At 42.0% G+C, this 21,202-nt stretch overlaps 1 protein-coding gene across 1 annotated transcript in view; it reads left to right on the forward strand.

The window, feature by feature from the left end:
- The first annotated feature begins 3,663 nt into the window (after positions 1-3,663).
- LOC139168739 (solute carrier organic anion transporter family member 1B3-like) overlaps positions 3,664-21,202 on the forward strand; it is a 35,905-nt gene continuing 18,366 nt past the window's right edge. Inside the window, exons 1-4 of the mRNA XM_070754341.1 lie at positions 3,664-3,770; positions 7,992-8,127; positions 13,892-14,033; positions 18,609-18,741. Coding sequence (XP_070610442.1) covers positions 7,999-8,127; positions 13,892-14,033; positions 18,609-18,741 — 404 coding nt within the window. The 5' untranslated portion in view covers positions 3,664-3,770; positions 7,992-7,998. The remainder of the gene's footprint in view (positions 3,771-7,991; positions 8,128-13,891; positions 14,034-18,608; positions 18,742-21,202) is intronic.

Consider the following 21,202-nt stretch of genomic DNA (forward strand, 5'->3'; position numbering starts at 1 on the left):
GCTAAGTACTTAATGACTGCTTAAGGGAAATTGTACAAACTACCTGGTTGTTTTAGGACGAGTGCTCTTTGCAATACAAAAAGAGTGCTTAGTTTATTTTGAATTTTGTGATAAATAACATTGTTTTGAATTTTCAAATGTGTGTGTGTCTGAAATTTGTACCCTTGAATTTTCGGGAGGCTCCTATCAGAGAGCCCGGCAGAACACTGGGGAAAGGATATTTCAAAATCTCCATTCCCACTCCACTCTGGGGCCAGCCAGTGGCAGTGTTTGCCAGTTCTCCAAACTACTCAAAATTTCCACTACCAGTTCTCCAGAACTTATCAGAACCTGCTGGATTTCACGCCTGGTTTCAAGTATTTGAAAAGGCAGTGACACAAGAAAATATTAGGGATCATTTTCTGGCATCCTAGAATGGAGAACAGTAAACAGTGATCTTAATTAGCAGGCATGCAATGTTGGATTTTATATCATTTTTTTAAATCACAAAGAAGAATTCAGCAGTTGAACCAAGACCTTAGGAAGTTCCCTTCCCTTTGACCCGAAAACACAACATGCACCTAGCATGCAAATCAAGCATAAATAGAAATACATGCACCTAAAAATCTGCAGGAACAAATAAAAAAGCAAGGATAAAATAAAACAGCATCATACAAATAACATGGTGATTAATTGGGGGGGGTGGAATCTCTAGATGAGTAAGAACTTTGTTATGCAATACTAGCCTGATAAATGAATTGTGTGTTTCAAGAACCTGGAATTGCACCCCAAAATATTTGTGTGCCTCTGGTCTATTGGGGTCCCATTAATTTGCCATTTATTAATCCTATAGTGTTGTCATGCAAAACTAATACTATTCACTATTTTGGTAATTTATTACTGTAGGGGAGGGGAGTGTTGAGGCAAAAGAAAGCCCCTGTCCTCATTCATAAAGGAAACAAGATTACAATGTACAAAATTGGTTTAGAGTCACAGCAACTGCAAAGAAATTTTGGTTTAGGATCTAAACATCAGGGTTAACAGCTCAAGCCGGCAACAAATGTCTCTCTGGCTTGCTTCTGCCAATTACTCACTTGGCTTGAGTGTCAGAATTCCAAAGTTGTCCAAAGTAAAGGCTATACCACGAAGCATCAATGTCTCTGTTTCTCTCAAATCCAAACGATAATTTCCCACACCGCCTTTCGCAAGCTCTTCCCTTTTTAACCCAGCTGCAGCTTCCTTGATTGCTGACAGCTGTGCCCCAGAGTCTCCGTCTGTGTCTGCGCAGCTGCTCCTGGCATCCCAACATTCTACGCACCCTGACATTGATGTCATCCATCATCCCCTCCTCATCTAACCCAGATGAGGCTCTGACTGGAGATCCTACAGGCTCTGCAGGCCTCTCTGCCTCTCCAGCACTTCCACCTCCACCTCTCCTTCCTCCTCACTGTCTGACTCCTCATTAAGCCAGACGGCTGACAGACCCAGCTCCTCTGGCTGACGGACCCAGCTCATCTGAGTCAAAATCAGTGACCAGAGGAGCTGGCTGTGAGCCAAGCACAATACAATGGAAGGAGAGGGTGAAGATTTGCAAGGCAGAACTTGGAACAGCATGAATTGATGGGTATCTAGCAAGTCCAACTCTTATTGCAATGAGCACACCCTGTGCAACAGTTGTACATCTCCCCCAAATGTACAATAAACCACGGTAACACAGGAAGGAGAAAATCCAGATAATCCAACACAATTGCAGGTCCTGGCATGAAATATTTTTAAGCGCTGCTGGGCTTCAACCTCGCACAGGTCCAGTCTTGGCCTCCCACCGACCCCCCTTGGCCACCTCAGTCAAAGCAGCTGATTCTGGCTCACTTCCCAGTTCAGGAATGCCAGGCGCTGATTTCTGCTGTTCCCAAGCTGCAAGAGTGTAGCTGCTTTTCCAGCTTTAGTTTATAATTGTTCAGCTAATCCATAGGCAGAGAAACAGCTTCGGATCTCTAGACTGACAGGAGGAGGAGGAGGAGGAGGAAGAAGAAGAAGAAGAAGAAGAAGAAGAAGAAGAAGAAGAAGAAGAAGAAGAAGAAGAAGACAAGAGGAGGAAAAGGAAGGAAGGAAGAAAAGAAAAGGAAGAGAGAGAGAAAGGAAAAGAAAGAAAGAAAGAAAGACAGACAGACTGCCTGTTTCAATCCCACCATCATAAAGATGCAAAAGGTAAACCTTGATTTAGAGGTCTCTCTCCCATTTCTTGTGTGTCCCCCCCCCCCATCTCTTCTTTCCACCCAGAAGAAAACTTAAAACTGGACCTTTCCTATTTTTCCTAGCTGGAAGCCAGTGCTTCTGTTTTCACTCCATGACATAATTAGTAGTAGCATCAGGCCTAAATACGGGATGCCGTGCCTGAATAGCTTAAATTTTCTACAATATGAGATACTTCTGAACTACAGTATATATGCTAAGCAACTGGATTGTCCAGGAATTGACCCCCATTTTTAAATTAACTCCTGGCAGGGAGGTGCTTAGACAAGCCAGCTTTGCCTTTTGATAACAAACTTCCTGCTCCTGGAGGCTCCCTGGAAGCCAAAAACGCCCTCCCAGAGCCTTTGTGTGAGCCAGAAATCAGCTGGCTGGCACATACATGCACGTTAGAGCTGAGCTAGGGCAAAGGCTCGCAAAGGCGAAAGGAAGGAGGAAGGGTTATTAAAATTGCCCAACACACAACCCACTTGTGAGTTGAATTCCGGAATGTTTATCATTTGGGCTCACTGTGCAGATTAGGAAATAAATCCTTGTGTTATGAGCAATTCATTGGGCAACCTAAATAAACATGATGCTATTGGTTTCAGTCATGGCACTTTCTTTAATGTCCTCAAGGTTGACTCAGGCTCAGGGTTGACTCAACCTTCCATCCTTCCGAGGTCGGTAAAATGAGGACCCAGATTGTTGGGGGCAATATATGCTGACTGTTTCGAGTGGAGGAGTGAAGGGCTCTTCTGGTGAAGTATCTTTGGACATTTTCTAGGGTGTTGATGTCCGAGATGTGGTATGGGTTCCAGACCGATGAACTCTATTCAAGGATGGGTCTGGCAAAAGTTTTGTAGGCTCTGGTGAGTAGTGTCCTAGACCATCCTGCTAAGGAAGTGTCCCCAAACTTGACAACTTTTAAGACTTGGGGACTTCAACTCTCAGAATTCTCCAGTCCAGAGAATTCTGGGAGTTGAAGTCCACAAATCTTAAAAGTTGCCAAGTTTGGGGGACCCCTGTGCTGAGGCCTTGGCCTCTGGCTGGAATAGATAGGAAGTAGCAAGAGCCTCAGACAAACTTGTCCCCATGTTCCTAGATATTTTTCAAAATCACTCTAAGACTTTTCTGGATAGTTGAATACAAAGGCAAATTCTGCTGTCTTCTTCTATCATTTTTTCCATCATGGGTAGATACTTTTTTTTTCTCCCCTGGAAGAGATTTGAGCGAAACAACAACGGAAATCAAAAGAAACAATGAACATTTTCCCCTAGTCAAACAAACCCACTGCTGTTTTCAAAGCAAAGACTCCCAACGTGCCAAGATTACATTCAGAACATTTTTGTTCTACAATGTTTATTTTTGAAAAAAGGGGGAAAAATGTTGTGGATGGGCGGGAAGGGAGGGGAAGAGATGCTTTATTTATTTTAGGAAGCTATCAAAGTTAATGGTTTTCTAAATGGACTTCAGCATCCCGTCACTTGAGGGCAGGAATTCTCCTTGCAACTTGATGCCCAGGATACCATAATTCCTACAGAACTGGATCCATAACCCAGGTAAGCTGATTTTTACTTCTTCTTGGCTATCATGCAACCCGCTGATCACATAGAAACATAGAAGTCTGACGGCAGAAAAAGACCTCATGGTCCATCTAGTCTGCCCTTATACTATTTTCTGTATTTTATCTTACAATGGATATATGTTTATCCCAGGCATGTTTAAATTCAGTTATTGTGGATTTATCTACCACGTCTGCTGGAAGTTTGTTCCAAGAATCTACTACTCTTTCAGTAAAATAATATTTTCTCATGTTGCTTTTGATCTTTCCCCCAACTAACTTCAGATTGTGTCCCCTTGTTCTTGTGTTCACTTTCCTATTAAAAACACTTTTCCCCTGAACCTTATTTAACCCTTTAATATATTTAAATGTTTCGATCATGTCCCCCCTTTTCCTTCTGTCCTCCAGACTATACAGATTGAGTTCATTAAGTCTTTCCTGATACGTTTTATGCTTAAGACCTTCCACCATCCTTGTAGCCCATCTTTGGACCCGTTCAATTTTGTCAATATCTTTTTGTAGGTGAGGTCTCCAGAACTGAACACAGTACCCCAAATCTGGTCTCACCAGCGCTCTATATAGCGGGATCATAATCTCCCTCTTCCTGCTTGTTATACCTCTAGCTATGCAGCCAAGCATCCTATTTGCTTTCCCTACCGCCTGACTGTACTGTTGGCTTCTGCAAAGGACTTCTAGGGCTAGGATTTGTATATGCTGACTAAAATACCATATTGATCCCCGCCTTTCTTTAACGGATTGCATTGATTTAATAGACTGAATGCCCTTAAATATTTATTATATTTAATAGAATTTATTTCGCCTTGGAGACCCCTTTACATTATTTTGATTTACTTCTTCCTCGTTTTTCTGTTTTTCTTTAAATAATTTTATTGATTTTCATAAAAGACAGACAAAGCAAACATACATTTAACATATATAGGGGCTACAGTTGCCCCGCTCAATGTAGAAGTCTTTCTAATACAGAAAAGAAAAACACTAAAAATTTGTAAGATCAATACGAAGAGTAGAAAAGAGAATTTTTTTTCATATTTATTTATTTATTTATTCATTCATTTATTGGATTTGTATGCTGCCCCTCTCCATAGACTCGGGGCGGCTAACAACAGTAATAAAAACAGCATATAACAATCCAATACTAAAACAATTAAAAAACCCTTATTATAAAACCAAACATACATACAGACATACCATGCATAACATTGTAAAGGCCTAGGGGGAAAGGGTATCTCAGTTCCCCCATGCCTGGTGGCAGAGGTGGGTTTTAAGAAGCTTACGAAAGGCAAGGAGGGTGGGGGCAATTCTAATCTCTGGGGGGAGTTGATTCCAGAGGGCCGGGGCCGCCACAGAGAAGGCTCTTCCCTTGGGTCCCGCCAAGTGACATTGTTTAGTTGACGGGACCTGGAGAAGACCCACTCTGTGGGACCTAACTGGTCGCTGGGATTCGTGCAGCAGAAGGCGGTTCCTGAGATAATCTGGTCCAGTGCCATGAAGGGCTTTATAGGTCATAACCAACACTTTGAATTGTGACCGTAATATTTAAACTTTTCTTTAAAAATTCAAATCATATACTTATTACTTTATATTCCAATCATTTTGTATTCTTTTTATTAAACCATACATAAATCCTTTCCCATATTCTATAAAAGTCAGATTCATCTTGATTATTTAACTGCCTCGTCATCATATCCATCTCAGCACACTCCATAATTTTCCTTATTACTTCATCTTCCGTAGGGGTATCTTCTCCCTTCCATTTTTGTGCATATACAATCCTGGCAGCTGTCAGGATATGAGTTATTAAATTAAATATATATTTTTTTAACATTTTTGATTTGTTATACCTAATAAAAAAATCTCTAGGGTTTTCTTGACTTCCTGAAAGGTTATTTCTTTTATCCACCTTTCTATTTTATTCCAATAGAGTTTAGCTTTTTGGCATGATAATAAGAGCCTGTTTCTCTTTTGCATTTCCAACAATTTGGAGATGTATTTGGAAACATCTTTGCAATTCTATTAGGTGGTAGATGCCACCTGTACTTCTTCCTCGTTTTTCAACCGCTCCCTATGATTGTGCTATAACGGTAATTTTATCCAGAGCCCTCCACACAGTTTATTCTATTTATTCGAGCTTTTCCCACATACTGAAAGAAATCTTATTTGCTGTGTGTTGAGGATGCCCCCTACACAACTTTATTGCAGAGTCTTATTGCAAGAGATTGAGTCGGGATTTCTGTCCCATGTACCTGTTCTATTGTCCTATTGTCTTTTTATCATTACTTTAGAAACATAGAAACATAGAAGACTGACGGCAGAAAAAGACCTCATGGTCCATCTTGTCTGCCCTTATACTATTTCCTGTATTTTATCTTACAATGGATATATGTTTATCCCAGGCATGTTTAAATTCAATTACTGTGGATTTACCAACCGTGTCTGCTGGAAGTTTGTTCCAAGGATCTACTACTCTTTCAGTGAAATAATATTTCCTCCTGTTGCTTCTGATCTTTCCCCTAACTAACTTCAGATTGTGCCCCCTTGTTCTTGTGTTCACTTTCCTATTAAAAACACTTCCCTCCTGAACCTTATTTAACCCTTTAACATATTTAAATGTTTCGATCATGTCCCCCCTTTTCCTTCTGTCCTCCAGACTATACAAATTGAGTTCATTCAGTCTTTCCTGATACGTTTTATGCTTAAGACCTTCCACCATTCTTGTAGCCCGTCTTTGGACCCGTTCAATTTTGTCAATATCTTTTTGTAGGTGAGGTCTACAGAACTGAACACAGTATTCCAAATGTGGTCTCACCAGCGCTCTATATAAGGGGATCACAAACTCCCTCTTCCTGCTTGTTATACCTCTAGCTATGCAGCTAAGCATCCTACTTGCTTTTCCTACTGCCCGACCACACTGCTCTCCCATTTTGAGACTGTCAGAAATCACTACCCCTAAATCCTTCTCTTCTGAAGTTTTTGCTAACACAGAACTGCCAATGCAATACTCAGATTGTGGATTCCTTTTCCCCAAGTGCATTATTTTACATTTGGAAACATTAAACTTCAGTTTCCATTGCTTTGACCATTTATCTATTAAAGCTAAATCATTTACCATATTACAGACCCCTCCAGGAATATCAATCCTATTGCACACTTTAGAGTCATCTTTCTATGTTATATTTATATAAACTGCTATCCTATACTTGATTGACAAATAAAATAAAATAAAATAGATAGATAGATAGATAGATAGATAGATAGATAGATAGATAGATAGATAAAATGGGAACATGTTCTTGGAAAGACATCTTAAAAAATAAAAAAGAAGTGAGTAACTTTGCCATTTTAAAAAAATGAAAATCTTTTTTTTTTAAATTGGCAATGCTCACATTTGCGAACCAGTAGGGAAAATAAGTGAATACCACCCCTGATTCAAAGTCACAATAAAGTTATTTGAAGTCAAATATTGTTTTGAGAAAGAGAACAGTCAATGCGCCTTGCAGCCTTGCTATAGAGAAGCCATCTTGCGTAATCCCTGGTGGGCGCCATTTTGAAACAGTCTCAGCTCTCACAAAGTAAGAATTGCATCTGGTCCAAAAATGGTGTCTGTTTCCAGGAACGCATGAAGTGGCTTCTTTATACATAGGCTGCATGATAGCATTAGCTGATTCTCTTTAGTAGGGGTCTCCAAATGTGGCAACCTTAAGATGTGTGGACTTCAACTCCCAGAATCCTCCAGCCAACAAGGCTGGCTCAGGAATTCTGGGAATTGAAGTCTACAGATCATAAAAGTACCCCATCTCTGCTCAAGATCGGGGTCTCTAACCTTGGCAATCTTAAGATGTGTGGACTTCAACTCCCAAAATCCTCCAGTCAACAAGGCTGGCTCAGGAATTCTGGGAGTTGAAGTCCACAGATTATAAACACTCCCGACCTCTGCTCTAGATCGGGGTCTGCAACCTTGGTGACTTTAAGACGTGTGGACTTCAACTCCCAGAATTCCTCAGCCAGCTTGGGGAATGTCTTATGAAACAACCATCTGTCTGAAGTAGTGTAGGGTTTCCTGCCTAAGCAGGGGGTTGGACTAGAAGACCTCCAAGGTCCCTTCCAACTCTTAACCATGACCCGAGTCACTGAGAATCTCCATAGGCATCTGTATTATAAAAAAATAACCTGAGAATTTTATTTCTATCTTCCATTTAAGATACCTAATGATGACACAAGTGGATACTGACCCCATGAACAAATCAGCCATGGAAATAAACACCAAACCACCAGAGGAGAAAATTACCAACGAACTACCATTAAAACAGAAAACAACGGGCTGTCAAGGAATCAAGGTTTAATATCACTAATATTATTCTTTGGAGGTTTTTTAAAAAATTGAAAATGTATTCAATTTTGCAACAATGAGGCCTTCTAGATGAAGACACGGTATTTCCAGGTCGATTGTCCTTCTTTGTTTACTTACTTACTCACTCACTCACTCACTCACTCATTCATTCATTCATTCATTCATGGAATGGATCTTTTTTGTTTGTTTGTTTGTTTGTTTGTTTGTTTGTTTGTTTGTTTGTTTGTTTACTCACTCACTCACTGACTCATTCATTCATTCAAGTACATATGGGTAGTATACAAAGATATAACAATGTTTAATATACACTGTTTTTATAATAAGAGAGAAACATTAGGACAGGGGATGGTAGGAACGCTGGTGCACTTATGCACTCCCCTTACTGACCTCTTAGGAATTGGGAGAGGTCAAAATGCAGAATGCAGCTGCGAGAGCAATCATGGGCTTCCCCAGGTATGCCCACGTCACACCAACACTCCGCAGTCTGCATTGGCTGCCAATCAGTTTCCAGTCACAATTCAAAGTGTTGGTTATGACCTATAAAGCCCTTCATGGCATCCGGCCAGACTATCTCCGGGACCGCCTTCTGCTGCACGAATCCCAGCGACCAGTTAGGTCCCACAGAGTTGGCCTTTTCCGGGTCCCGTCGACTAAACAATGTCATCTGGCGGGACCCAGGGGAAGAGCCTTCTTTGTGGTGGCCCCGACCCTCTGGAACCAGCTCCCCCCTGAAATTAGGATTGCCCCCACCCCCCTTGCCTTTTGAAAGCTTCTGAAGACCCACCTCTGCCGTCAGGCATGGGGGAATTGAGACTTCTCCCCCTGGCCTATATAATTTATGCATGGTATATTTGTGTATGTGTCTAGCTTTTTAAATAAGGGGTTTTTAGAGACATTTTAATGTTAGATTTGTGATACATTGTTTTTTATTATTGTCGTGAGGTGCCCCGAGTCTGCGTAGAGGGGCGGCCTACAAATCTAATAAATAAATAAATAAATAAATGAATGAATGAATGAATGAATGAATGAATGAATGAATAATAAAATAAAATAAAATAAAATAAAATAAAATAAAATAAAATAAAATAAAATAAAATAAAATAAAATAAAATAAAATAAAATAAAATAAAATAAAATAAAATAAAATAAAATAAAATAAAATAAAATAAAATAAAATAAAATAAAATAAAATAAAATAAAATAAAATAAATAAAATAAAATAAAATAATAAAATAAAATAAAATAAAATAAAATAAAATAAAATAATAAAATAAATAAAATAAAATAAAATAAAATAAAATAAAATAAAATAAAATAAAATAAAATAAAATAAAATAAAATAAAATAAAATAAAATAAAATATCTAAAGCTATTCTATTTTGGGAGAAACAAAGACGAGATCTTTCCATCTTAAACTGGAACAGTGTGATCCTCTGGAACAGGGGCATCAAACTCATGGCCCGCGGGCCGGTTGCATCATGTGCTGGCCACGCCCACCCCCACTTTAGGGAAGGGGGGGAAAGTTTCACTACATCACAATGTGTCGTAGTGAGTTTGACACCCCTGCTCTGGAAGATCCCATTGTTCTTTCTTTGTAGGAGGTGAGGAGGTCAATCCACGGGTCAAGAAAACTGACCTCTAGGGAATGGATCTGACTATTCTGCCAAGCTGTTCTCTTCAAGATACATTGGACTGGAAGCTTCTCTTTCAACATTTTCCAGCCCCAATCAGGAACCCAATCCATCTGCCAGCCAGTAGATAAACAAAAACTGGACCAAAAACCCTGACCTTTGATGACCGTGTGCAACATAGCCATAAACATCCCAAAGTTCAAAGTGGAATCTTTTTTGTCAACCCCACCTGCAACCATTTTCCATCAATGATTGTAACTTTTAGTTTATATAATCAGGGAAAAAGACAATGTTGACAAACTGGATAATATTTAAGCAATTATCAGCTGGGGAGGCAGGCAGGAAAGAAAGAAATGAGGGAGGGATGAAGCAAGGAAGGAAGGGATGGAGGAAGAGAGGAAAAGATGAAAGAAGGAAGGGAGGGAGAGTGGGTAATAGAGGGAGGAAGGTGGGAGGGAGGGAAGTAGAGAGTCTACATGGTGGGTAAGTGTTGTGGTTCCGTCTGAGGCCCCTCAGGGAACGGCTGACCTTCTGTCGGTTTCCAGCTCAGAGGGAGAGGCTGAGGAACAGGAGGTTCAGACAGACGAGGAGGAGGAATCCCAGGCTGAAGAAGAGGGAGGACAGCCAGAGTCCCACCAGGGGGAGCTCTCCCCAGCAAGCAGCCTGGATTCCTTAGAGGAAAATGCACAAGCCATAATTGATCTGCGACAAAGAAGAGCTACTCAGAGAAGAAATCAATTGGCTAAGTACTTTCAGCATTAACGAGGCAACAGCTGGGTTTGGGTGTGGTGCTCTTGGGAAAGGCTAAAAGGCAGACCCACCCTTCCTGGCTTGTGGAGTTTTATCTTTGAGAGTCGTGGGACCTGGCTGTGAACTTTGGCGTCTTGGAATCCTGGTTTGTGCCTTTGACTATTGAAACCTTGGGGGGGGGGTGCCAGCAAGAAGCTTGCTGTATTGTCTGGACATCAGGACCCTGCTGTAACGTATTTTAGCCTGTCTGTTGGGAAGAACAGGTTTTCCTCTGTGCTTATTTTTTCCAGCTATAAAATACTTTTGGCTTTTACCAGAGTGTCTGGCTGTTTTTCCAGTTGGTGTTGAGGTCTGGGGGAACCCAGACAGAACAGTAAGGAAAGAGGAAAGAAGAAAGGTGAGGAAGGGAGGAAGAAAAGAGAAAGATATGGAGGGAAGGAAGAGATGGAGGGAGGGAGAGGAGGGAAGAAAGGGAGGAAGGAAAGAAGGAAGGGGGAGGGAGGGAGGGAGAGAGGGAGGGAAAGTAATAGAGGGAGGAAGAGAAGGTGAGAGGGAGGGAAGTAGAGAGGATCTATGGGGGTAAGGAAAGAGGGAAGTAGAAAGGAAAGGAAGGGAGGAAGAAAAGAGAAAGAAATGGAGGGAAGGAAGAGATGGAGGGGGGAGGGAGGGAGAGGAGGGAAGAAAGGGAGGAAGGAAAGAAGGAAGGAGGGGGAGGGAGGGAAAGTAATGGAGGGAGGGAGGTGAGAGGGAGGGAAGTAGGGAGGGCCCATGGGAGGAAAGGAAAGAGGGAAGAAGAAAGGAGAGAAGAGAGGGAGTCTGGGTGGAAGAAAAGAGAGAGAAATGGAGGGAGGGAAGGACGGGAGCAACAGAGGGAGGGAGGGAAGGAAGGAAGGAAGGAAGGAAGGACTTAGTCTTCCTTGGTTTGTCATTTGGTTTTATTATTTTATTGTTGTTTGTCATTATTATTCAGGTTTATTGTGGGTTTATGTTCTTTCTGTTGGACGTTGTTGCTTTCCTAAGCCACTCAGCCATGTCTCTAATGATTCACCTTCACAACCGTTGCAAGAAACGTTGAAAAATGGGGCAAAACTTCACATCATGCCTCACTTAGCAACAAAGTGTTGAGCTCAATTGTGGTCATAAGTCAAGGACTACCTGTAAGTGGGAAGGTAATAGCATTCCATGCGCCTTTGGTGTTTAGTTAGGCTGGCCACATGACCACGGAGACCTCTTTGAACAGCGCTGGCTCTTCAAAACAGAGATGAACACTGCCCCCTAGAGTCAGGAACAACTAGCATCTATGTGTGAAGCAAACCTATACATTTACTTACCTGTATACAAATTTAAAATAACACTTTGGCATTTAAAAAGTGGCTAAAACCATCGACCTCCTAACTTTATTTTTTGGTGGTGGGATGGGATGAAGACAAAACACAGACTTATTTTTTGAAATCCACAATAACTGAATTTAAACATGCCTGGGATAAACATAGTTCCATCCTAAGATAAAATGCAAAAAATAGTATAAGGGCAGACTAGATGGACCATGAGGTCTTTTTCTGCCGTCAGTCTTCTATGTTTCTATGTTTCTATGAAATATCACAAATTCTTCAAGGGCTGGGAACATTAGTCTTATTTTGCTAGAGAAATTAGAATTCTCTTTTTTTCCCCCAACGCTTTCTCTCTCTCTTTTTTAAATTTTTTTTTAATTTACATATATATAATGAGACAATAACGATAAACAGTACACTGTAAAATACAGAAAACAGAAAAAACAAGCAAGAGATATATTTCTTCTCTTCTGCTGTAGAGACTGTTGACAGCATCCTCTCTCTTTTTTTTAAATTCTTGGCGGTGTTAAGACCAGTGGTTTGAGTTGTATATTGTTATAGTTAAGTTCTTATGTTGTAAGTTGTTATCAAATAAACGAAACAAAAACTATATTGACTATTTAAGAAAATTGTTCTTTAAATTGTTTCTTTATCTCGCAGCACTATAAAGAGGTGTTCTTTTATTTAACCAAGTGTAAAATTCTTCCCATATTTGGTAGTACAGTGATCCCTCGATTTTCGCGATCTCGATCTTCGCGAAACGCTACACCACGATTTTTCAGAAAATATTAATTAAAAAATACTCCACGGTATTTTATGCTATACCACGGTTTTTCCCACCCGATGACGTCATCCGTCATCACCAAGAGTCACTTCTCTGTCTCTTTCTCTTTCTTTCCTGTCATTCTCTACTTCAATCATTTTCTCATTTCTCTTTTTTTCTCCCCTTTTTTCTATCATTTCTCTCTCTCTTTCTTCCTCTCTCACACTCTCTTCCTCCCTCTCTCATCTCTTTCTTTCCTTCTCTCTCTTTCCTTCTCTCTCCCCCCCTCCACTTGCCCACAAGAAGAAAAAAAGCAACCTCTGCCGGGCAGCTCCCCTTGTGCCCCCGCTTTGTGCCTGCCTCTTTTGGGGATTTTTTTTTCTTTTCTTTTTTCGCCTTTGGTCTCCCATTAAGCCTGCCGCTTGGCCGCCGCCAAGGAGAAGCGCGGGGAGGGCGAGAGAGGGAGATCGTGGCATGCGAGGTCCCTGCAGAGCAGAGGGGGTGGCTGAGGCGGCAGAGGCGTAGCGGTGGCGGCGGCAGGCGAGCTTGGAGCCTTGCTTCGCCTCCTTCGCTGCAATACAAACGAAGGGGTCAGACGCAGCCTCGGCGAGTCGAAGGTTTCTGCGGCTCTGACCCAGAGCAGGAAGGGCTGGTGGGGGCGGCGAATCCACCTCCCCAGCCACCGGCTCCACCATCTGCGCATGCGCGGCCATTGAAAAAAAGGGTGCGCATGCGCAGATGGTGTTTTTACTTCCGCACCACTATATCGCGAAAAATCGATTATCGCGAGAGGTCTTGGAACGTAACCCTCGCGATACTCGAGGGATCACTGTACAGTGTTCCCTCGATTTTCACGGGCGATGTGTTCCGAGACCACCCGCGAAAGTCGAATTTCCGCGAAGTAGAGATGCGGAAGTAAATACACTATTTTTGGCTATGAACAGTATCACAAGCCTTCCCTTAACACTTTAAACCCCTAAACTGCAATTTTCCATTCCCTTAGCAACCATTTAGATTATTACTCACCATGTTTATTTATTAAAGTTTATTTAAAAAAATATTTATTAAAGGCAGACGAAAGTTTGGCGATGACATGTGACGTCATCGGGTGGGAAAACCGTGGTATAGGGAAAAGACCCGCAAATTATTTTTAAATTAATACTTTTGAAAACCCGTGGTATAGACATTTCACGAAGTTCGAACCCGTGAAAATCGAGGGAACACTGTATTTTGTTTTTTCTCATTGCCCTCTGACTCAATCTCATCTTTTCTCAGGTTTTCCTTGCTGCCCTGGCATTTTCATATTTTAGCAAAGCATATGCTGGGGCTACGATGAAAAGTTCCATCACCCAACTGGAAAGGAGATTTGGCATTGCTTCTTCAAAAGCTGGCTTCATCGACGGAGGCTTTGAAATGGGTAGGTGGAACCCCAAACCAGCAAGACAATTGGAACGCTTGAGGTCATAGGCCAGTGATGGGCAACCTTTTGAGCTTGGTGTGTCAAAATTTGCCAAAAACCCGAGCATAACTCAGGTGGTGTGTCACCTTGAGAAAAAAACCACTCTCACTCTCTCACACTCTCTTCCTTCCTCTCTCATCACTCACTCTTTCTTTCTTGCTCTCACTCTCTCCCTCTCTCTCTTCCTTTCTTTCCTTCTCTCTTCCTTCCACTTTTTTCTCTTTCTCTCTTTTCCTTCCTTCCCCTCTTCCCCTCCCTCTCCCTCTCTCCTACTCTTCTCCTACTCTTCCTCTCCTGCTTTTCTTTCTCCTCCTCCTTCTCTTCCTCCTCCACTCCTCTTCCTCTCCTCTTCCTCCTCCTCTCCTTTTTCTCCTCCTCTTCCTCTCCTGCTTTTCTTTCTCCTCCTCCTTCTCTTCCTCCTCCTCTCCTTTTCCTCCTCCTCTTCCTCTCCTTTTCCTCCTCTTCCTCCTCCTCTCATTTTTCCTCTTCCTCTTCTCCTTTTCTTTCTCCTCCTCCTTCTCTTCTTCCTCTCCTTTTTCTCCTCCTCTTCCTCCTCCTCTCCTTTTTCTCCTACTCTTCCTCTCCTGCTTTTCTTTCTCCTCCTCCTTCTCTCCTTTCCCCCCTCTTCCTCCTCCTCTCATTTTTCCTCTTCCTCTTCTCCTTTTCTTTCTCCTCCTCCTTCTCTTCCTCCTCCTCTCCTTTTGCTCCTCCTCTTCCTCTCCTTTTGCTCCTCCTCTCCTTTTCCTCCTACTCTTAATCTCCTGCTTTTCTTTCTCCTCCTCCTCTTCCTCCTCCTCCTCTCCTTTTTCTCCTCCTCTTCATCTCCTTTCCCCCCTCTTCCTCCTCTCCTTTTTCTCCTCTTCCTCTCCTTTTCCTCCTATTCCTCCTCCTCTCCTTTTTCTCCTCCTCTTCATCTCCTCCATTTCCTTCTGGTTCTCCTTCTCCTGCTCTTCCTTCTCCTTCTCCTCTTCCGCGTTCTCCTCCTCTCCTTTTCCTCCTCCTCTTCCTCTCCTTTTCCTCCTCTTCCTCCTCCTCTCATTTTTCCTCTTCCTCTTCTCCTTTATCTCTTCCTTCCTTCCCCTCTTCCTCCCTTTCTCTCTCCTTCTCGTTCACTTTTCTCTCCCTTCCCTCCTTCTTTCCTCTCCTCTTTCCCTCCCTCTTTTTCCCTTCTTTCTCTCCACGTCTCCGGCGGGCAGACGGCTTTGCTAACCGGCACAAGGTTCAAGCCAGCTGCCCGGGAAAGCCCTGTGCCAGCCAGGAAAGCCAGCTTTACGGGAAAGCAGCGTGCTTTTCAAATGCGCTGCTTTCCAGCTGCAACTCTTTCCTGGGCGGGGGGGGGGCTAAACAGAGGCGGGGGGTTCAAGGGACCAACAGCCGGTCCTTTTCGAGGCTGCGTTGTTGCAGCGTCTGAGGCCGCCGCTGCCTCCGCCTCCAGGCGAAGGGATCTCCTCGGTGGGTGGCCTCGGAGGCTGCAACAACGCAGCCCCGAAAAGGACCGGCTGTTGGTCCCTTAAACATGCCGCTGTCGCCCACTGCGGAGATCCCTTCGCCTGGAGGCGGAGGCGGCGGCCTCAGACGCTGCAACAACGCAGCCCCAAAAAGGACCGGCTGTTGGTCCCTTGAACCCGCCACCGCCGCCTCTGTTCGGGCGAAGGGATCTCCGCAGTAGGCGGCAGCAGCTTGAAGAGACCAACAGCCGATCCTCATTGAGCTGAGTTTCCTTTGGCTTCCTTTGAGGCAGCAGGTGAGCTTTGCAGTTTTGCCTCGAAGGAAGCCAAAGGAAGCTCAGCTCAGGGCCGGCCTGAAGCAGCCGCCGCCTACTCCGCCCCACGCTTCGGCTGCGCTGGGGCCAAGTAAGCTGAGGCTAGGCCCATCGCCCCGGCTCCAAGTGCGGGGCCTGGGCGGGCAAGCATTGGGAGGGCCTCGCCGTCACTTGGCGGGAGAAGAGCTCCCCTCCCCACGATCCGGGACAGCATGGCCGTCAGCAAGTTAGTGTGTGGGGGTCCTGATGGCTTGCTTACCGTCCCCTCCAGCCGCTCATGCAGGGTTTCCAGGCTTCTCGCGGGGCGGTGAAGAAGCAAAAAAGCGGCACTGAAGGGACCAATACGGTCTGCAGCTTAGCGTCTGGAGGAGGAGGAGGAGGAGGAAAGCCAGGGGGCGGGGAGGAAAGCAGGCCTGCAATTGGCCAATTTCTTTCTTGCCTTCAGGGAGAGGAACTGCTGCTGCTCTGCCATAGGGTGCTTTCCTCCCCGCCCCCTGGCTTTCTTCCTTGCCACCGCCAGACTCTCAGCAGCAGAGTAGAGGGGAGATTCGGGAGCAGCCGCGTGTCACCAAAAATGGCTACGCGTGTCAGTGCTGACACGCGTGTCATAGGTTCGCCATCACTGTCATAGGCATTATATTGCTGACCCCTGTTTTCTGGATGTGGGTTGAAGTGGGTTGACAATCGATTGATGTCCAGAGGCCGAACAATGGCCTTGGTCTTAATCCCTCTGACAGATGGAATTAAAACATCCTTCACCAATTGCCATGCCCCAGTTTATTTATTTAGTATATAATTTTAGTGTACTTAGAGAATAAATGTATAAGTTTTAGCATGGTGCCTTTATTTATTTATCTATTTATCTATTTATCTATTTATCTATTTATCTATTTATCTATTTATCTATTTATCTATTTATCTATTTATCTATTTATCTATTTATCTATTTATCTATTTATCTATCTATCTATCTATTTATTTATCTATTTATCTATTTATCTATTTATCTATTTATCTATTTATCTATTTATCTATTTATCTATTTATCTATTTATCTATTTATCTATTTATCTATTTATCTATTTATCTATTTATCTATTTATCTATTTATCTATTTATCTATTTATCTATTTATCTATTTATGTCTGTCTGTCTGTCTGTCTGTCTATCTATCTATCTATCTATCTATCTATCTATCTATCTATCTATTTATTTATTTATTTGATTTGTATGCCGCCCCTCTCCGTAGATTCGAGGCGGCTAACAACAGTGATAAAAAACAGCATGTAACAATCCAATCCAAAATGACTAAAAAAAACCCTTATTATAAAACCAAACATACATAAAAACATACCATGCGTCAATTGTAAAGGCCTAGGGGGAAAGAATATCTCAGTTCCCCTATGCCTGGCGGCAGAGGTGGGTTTTAAGAAGCTTACAAATGGCGAGGAGGGTGGGGGCAATTCTAATCTCTGGGGGGAGTTGGTTCCAAAGGGCCGGGGCCGCCACAGAGAAGGCTCTACCCCTGGGTCCCGCCAAGCGACATTGTTTAGTTGACGAGACCCGGAGAAGACCCACTCTGTGGGACCTAAGTGGTCACTGGGATTCATGCAGCAGAAGGCGGTCCCTGAGATAATTTGGTCCGGTGCCATAAGACCATGTTTGAAATATCGCATTCCAGTTTTGGTACCGACAATATATTTTAAAAGATGTTCAGACTCTAGAAAGTGTGCAGAGAAGAACCCTAAAGATGATTTAGTGGACTAAGAGTTTTAAATAAATATGAAGAACAGTTACAGGAATTGGGTATGTCTAGTAATGAAAAGAGTGAGTGGAGACATGGTATCAGTCTTTCAATATCTCAGGGGTTGCCACAAAGAAGAGGGTGGAAACCTATTCTCCAAAGCGCTTGAGGGTAGGACAAAAAGCAAAGGATGGAACTTAATCAAGGAGAGAAATAGTGATAGGCGAACCCAACGGTGTTCGGGTTTGGCAAGTTCGGACGAACTTCACGCAAAATTCAGCCGAACCCGAACCTGAACAGTTTGGGGTGCCAAAGCTCCACCCCTGGAATTTTTTATTTATTTATTTATTTTTATTTTTACGGAACTTTTATTTTTACATGAAAAGACCTCCCTTTGAAGGAGCTGGGGAATCCACTTTGTGGGGAATCCACTTTGACGTCCTTAGCAACCTGCCGGTATACGTGACCTCAAAGCTCCGCCCCCAGAATCTCTTCGTGGGATTCCCCAGCTCCTTTTGTGCCTCCCTCCCAGTCTCCCGACCGGCTGACAGCTCCCCGGTGTTCGCCTTCCTCCGCCGCCACCGGCGCCCAGCTCCTCCTCCTCTTCTCAGCTGATGACAGCCAGGCGGTGGCTTACGCAGTGTTCGGCACAAACGCCAAACTAAAGCACGAATTTTGAAAAAAATTGCATGCCGAACACCACAAAATTCGGTACGGACCCGAATTGTGTGGGTTCGGTTCACCCAATACTAGAGAGAAACAATTTAGAACTAAGGAGACATTTCCTGACATAACAATTAATCAGTGGAACAGCTTGCCTCCAGAAGTTGTGAATGCTCCAACACTGGAAGTTTTTAAGAAGGTGTTGGAGAACCATCGGTCTGAAATGATTCAGGGTCTTCTGCTTGAGCAGGGGGTTGGACTAGAAGACCTCCAAGGTCCCTTCCCACTCTGTTATTCTGTTATTCTGTACGGCATCACCATCATCATCAGGCCCTAATGGAGAGCTTCTATATTATCTTCCCAGGAAATTTGTTGGTGATTGCATTTGTGAGTTACTTCGGGGCAAAATTTCATCGGCCAAAGATCATTGCCATTGGTTGTTTTATCATGTCTTTGGGGAGCTTTTTAATGGCATTGCCTCATTTCTTCATGGGATAGTAAGTATGAGACACAGAGAGTGAGAGGAAAAGAGATCTTTTTCATCTCGTTTAGTAGAAGAACTTCATTGTAAAGGTTCATAAAATAGCCATGTGAGACCCATAAGAAACCCTACCAGTTTTGTGAGTGAATCATTTAAATTTGACTCATCTAGGGGTGTTCAGAAAGGACCTACATCAGTTTTGTAAGTCATAGAGAAGTAGGAAACCATAATCACAATCATGTTTATACTGTTTCTGTAGGTGTGTGTGTGTGTATGTAAGATATTTTTGCTGAATTGAAAATAAAGGGAGACTAGTATAGATCTATTTCGAGGTTGTTTCCTCTCATCACCATACTCTCACTGGGATTTGAACCTGTAGCCTCTGGCTTGTAAGGCAGAGAATTAACCTCTAGGCCAAAGGATCTCCTCCTTTCAGCTTTGTACCAGGGAAGTGTTATATGTTTTTATTCAAAAATGTATAATATACAATTTATGGAATTGGGGCCACACAGCATTCCTGACTCTAAGTAAAAGTTGACAAAATAAAGATAAGGAAGCTACAGAATTTTAAAACATATGGATAAAATTTTATGACTGGATAGAAAATGAGTACAAATGAATCCATACATAGAAATTAAATCAGAATGAATAAAATAAGAAGAAAATGGAGAATAAATAGTGGTAGACCCAGGTGATAAAATTAGATTTTAAGGAGGCAGCATTAGACCAACAATATATAACTAGAATAAAAGAGATACATGTATAGAAATGATATAAAAATATGATTTTAGAAGAGACACCGATAGCTTAAAGATGTAAGGGGATATGTTATCAGTCTGTTAAATATAAGATGAATTAGGATAAGAATCACTCAGGGAATGTAAAGAGGGAGAAAGGGGAAGTAGATAGGTGAAGGGAGAAGAGAAGGAGTGGAAGGAAGTAGGAAGTGGGAGGAAAGGAGTGAGAAGGTAGAGGCAGGAGAGGGAGGCAGAGGGAGGGGACATTAGAACGTTAGAAATCAAAAATAAGGAAGAATCTGACTTTTACAAGTGTTGGGAGAGGTTCTATGGTGGTTAGAGAAAAACAAAAAAACGTGGTTAATATACAATCAGAATAATATTTAATTGACAGAGCTATTGCCTTGCTTTATTAAAAACATTTATTATTATTATTATTATTATTATTATTATTATTATTATTATTATTATTTATTAGATTTGTATGCCGCCCTTAATATAAAGATATAGAATGTTTTTTACAATTTAAGATGTGTATTTTTTTCCAAAACTGGCGTATGCAAATAACAGAGCTATAATAGAATGTTACCATAGTTGGAACCGTTTTTCCTATAGGATATGCTGCAAATCCGTCCAAATACTGTTTGTTTTTCTTTTTGTTCTTTTATTTTTTAAAATGTATTAGTGTTGTTTTATGTCTTGTATGTATGTATGTATGTGTATATATATATATATATATATATGTATGTATGTATGTATGTATGTATGTATGTATGTATGTAGGTAGGTAGATTGTTCTGAGTTCGGGTTTTGCCCTGTGTAATGTTTTGCATGTCTATGCGACGTTTCGGTGAAATCACATTCACCATCTTCAGGCTGGAGTTCCAATCTTTGTGTTGTTGTAAATGGAATATATATATATATATATATAATGTCACATGTTGTTGTTTTTTTGCTGAATTTGAAAATTAAGGGAGACTAGGATAGATCTATTTTGGCCTTATTTTGGCCTCATCAGCTAGCCATACCAACTGGGACTTGGACCTGCAACCTTTGCCTTGTAAGGCAGAGAATTATCCTCTAGTCTACAGTATCCAATCCCTTCAGCTCTGCACCAGGGAAGGGTTACATATTTTTGTGCCGAATCACCCTGGTGTATTGAAGGAACATCACAGCTCCTTATTTGCCTCTCGGCCTAACCCAGGGCCATTTCCAAGGCAGTTAATTTTATTGACAGCTGACAATTCTGTTTGTGTCACATGTTGTTGTTTTTTGTTTTTTGCTGAATTTGAAAATTAAGGGAGACTAGGATAGATCTATTTCGGCCTTATTTTGGCCTCATCAGCTAGCCATACCCACTGGGACTTGAGCCTGCAACCTTTGCCTTGTAAGGCAGAGAATTATCCTCTAGGCTACAGTATCTAATCCCTTCAGCTTTTATATATATAATAAAAATAATAATTATTTTTTAAAAAGAAAGAGACAGAGGGATGGGAGTGTAAAGAAAGGAAGAAAAACAGATGGCTCAATTTATCTGCTGCAGCAAATACATAGTTAAAATTGGCAGTGGGCAGTTTGTACCTTCAGAGTTGCAAGAAGATGTCACTTCCAAAGTAACATCCACAGCTATAAAAATTGTCAAAACAATGGAAAATTATAAAATAAACCACAAAAGGGAAAATTATAAAACAAACCACAGCTAAACATGATATTCACATTAACAGAAAAGGTGAATTTTTT

Source organism: Erythrolamprus reginae, chromosome 6, assembly GCF_031021105.1.
Source record: "Erythrolamprus reginae isolate rEryReg1 chromosome 6, rEryReg1.hap1, whole genome shotgun sequence".
Classification (NCBI taxonomy): domain Eukaryota; kingdom Metazoa; phylum Chordata; class Lepidosauria; order Squamata; family Dipsadidae; genus Erythrolamprus; species Erythrolamprus reginae.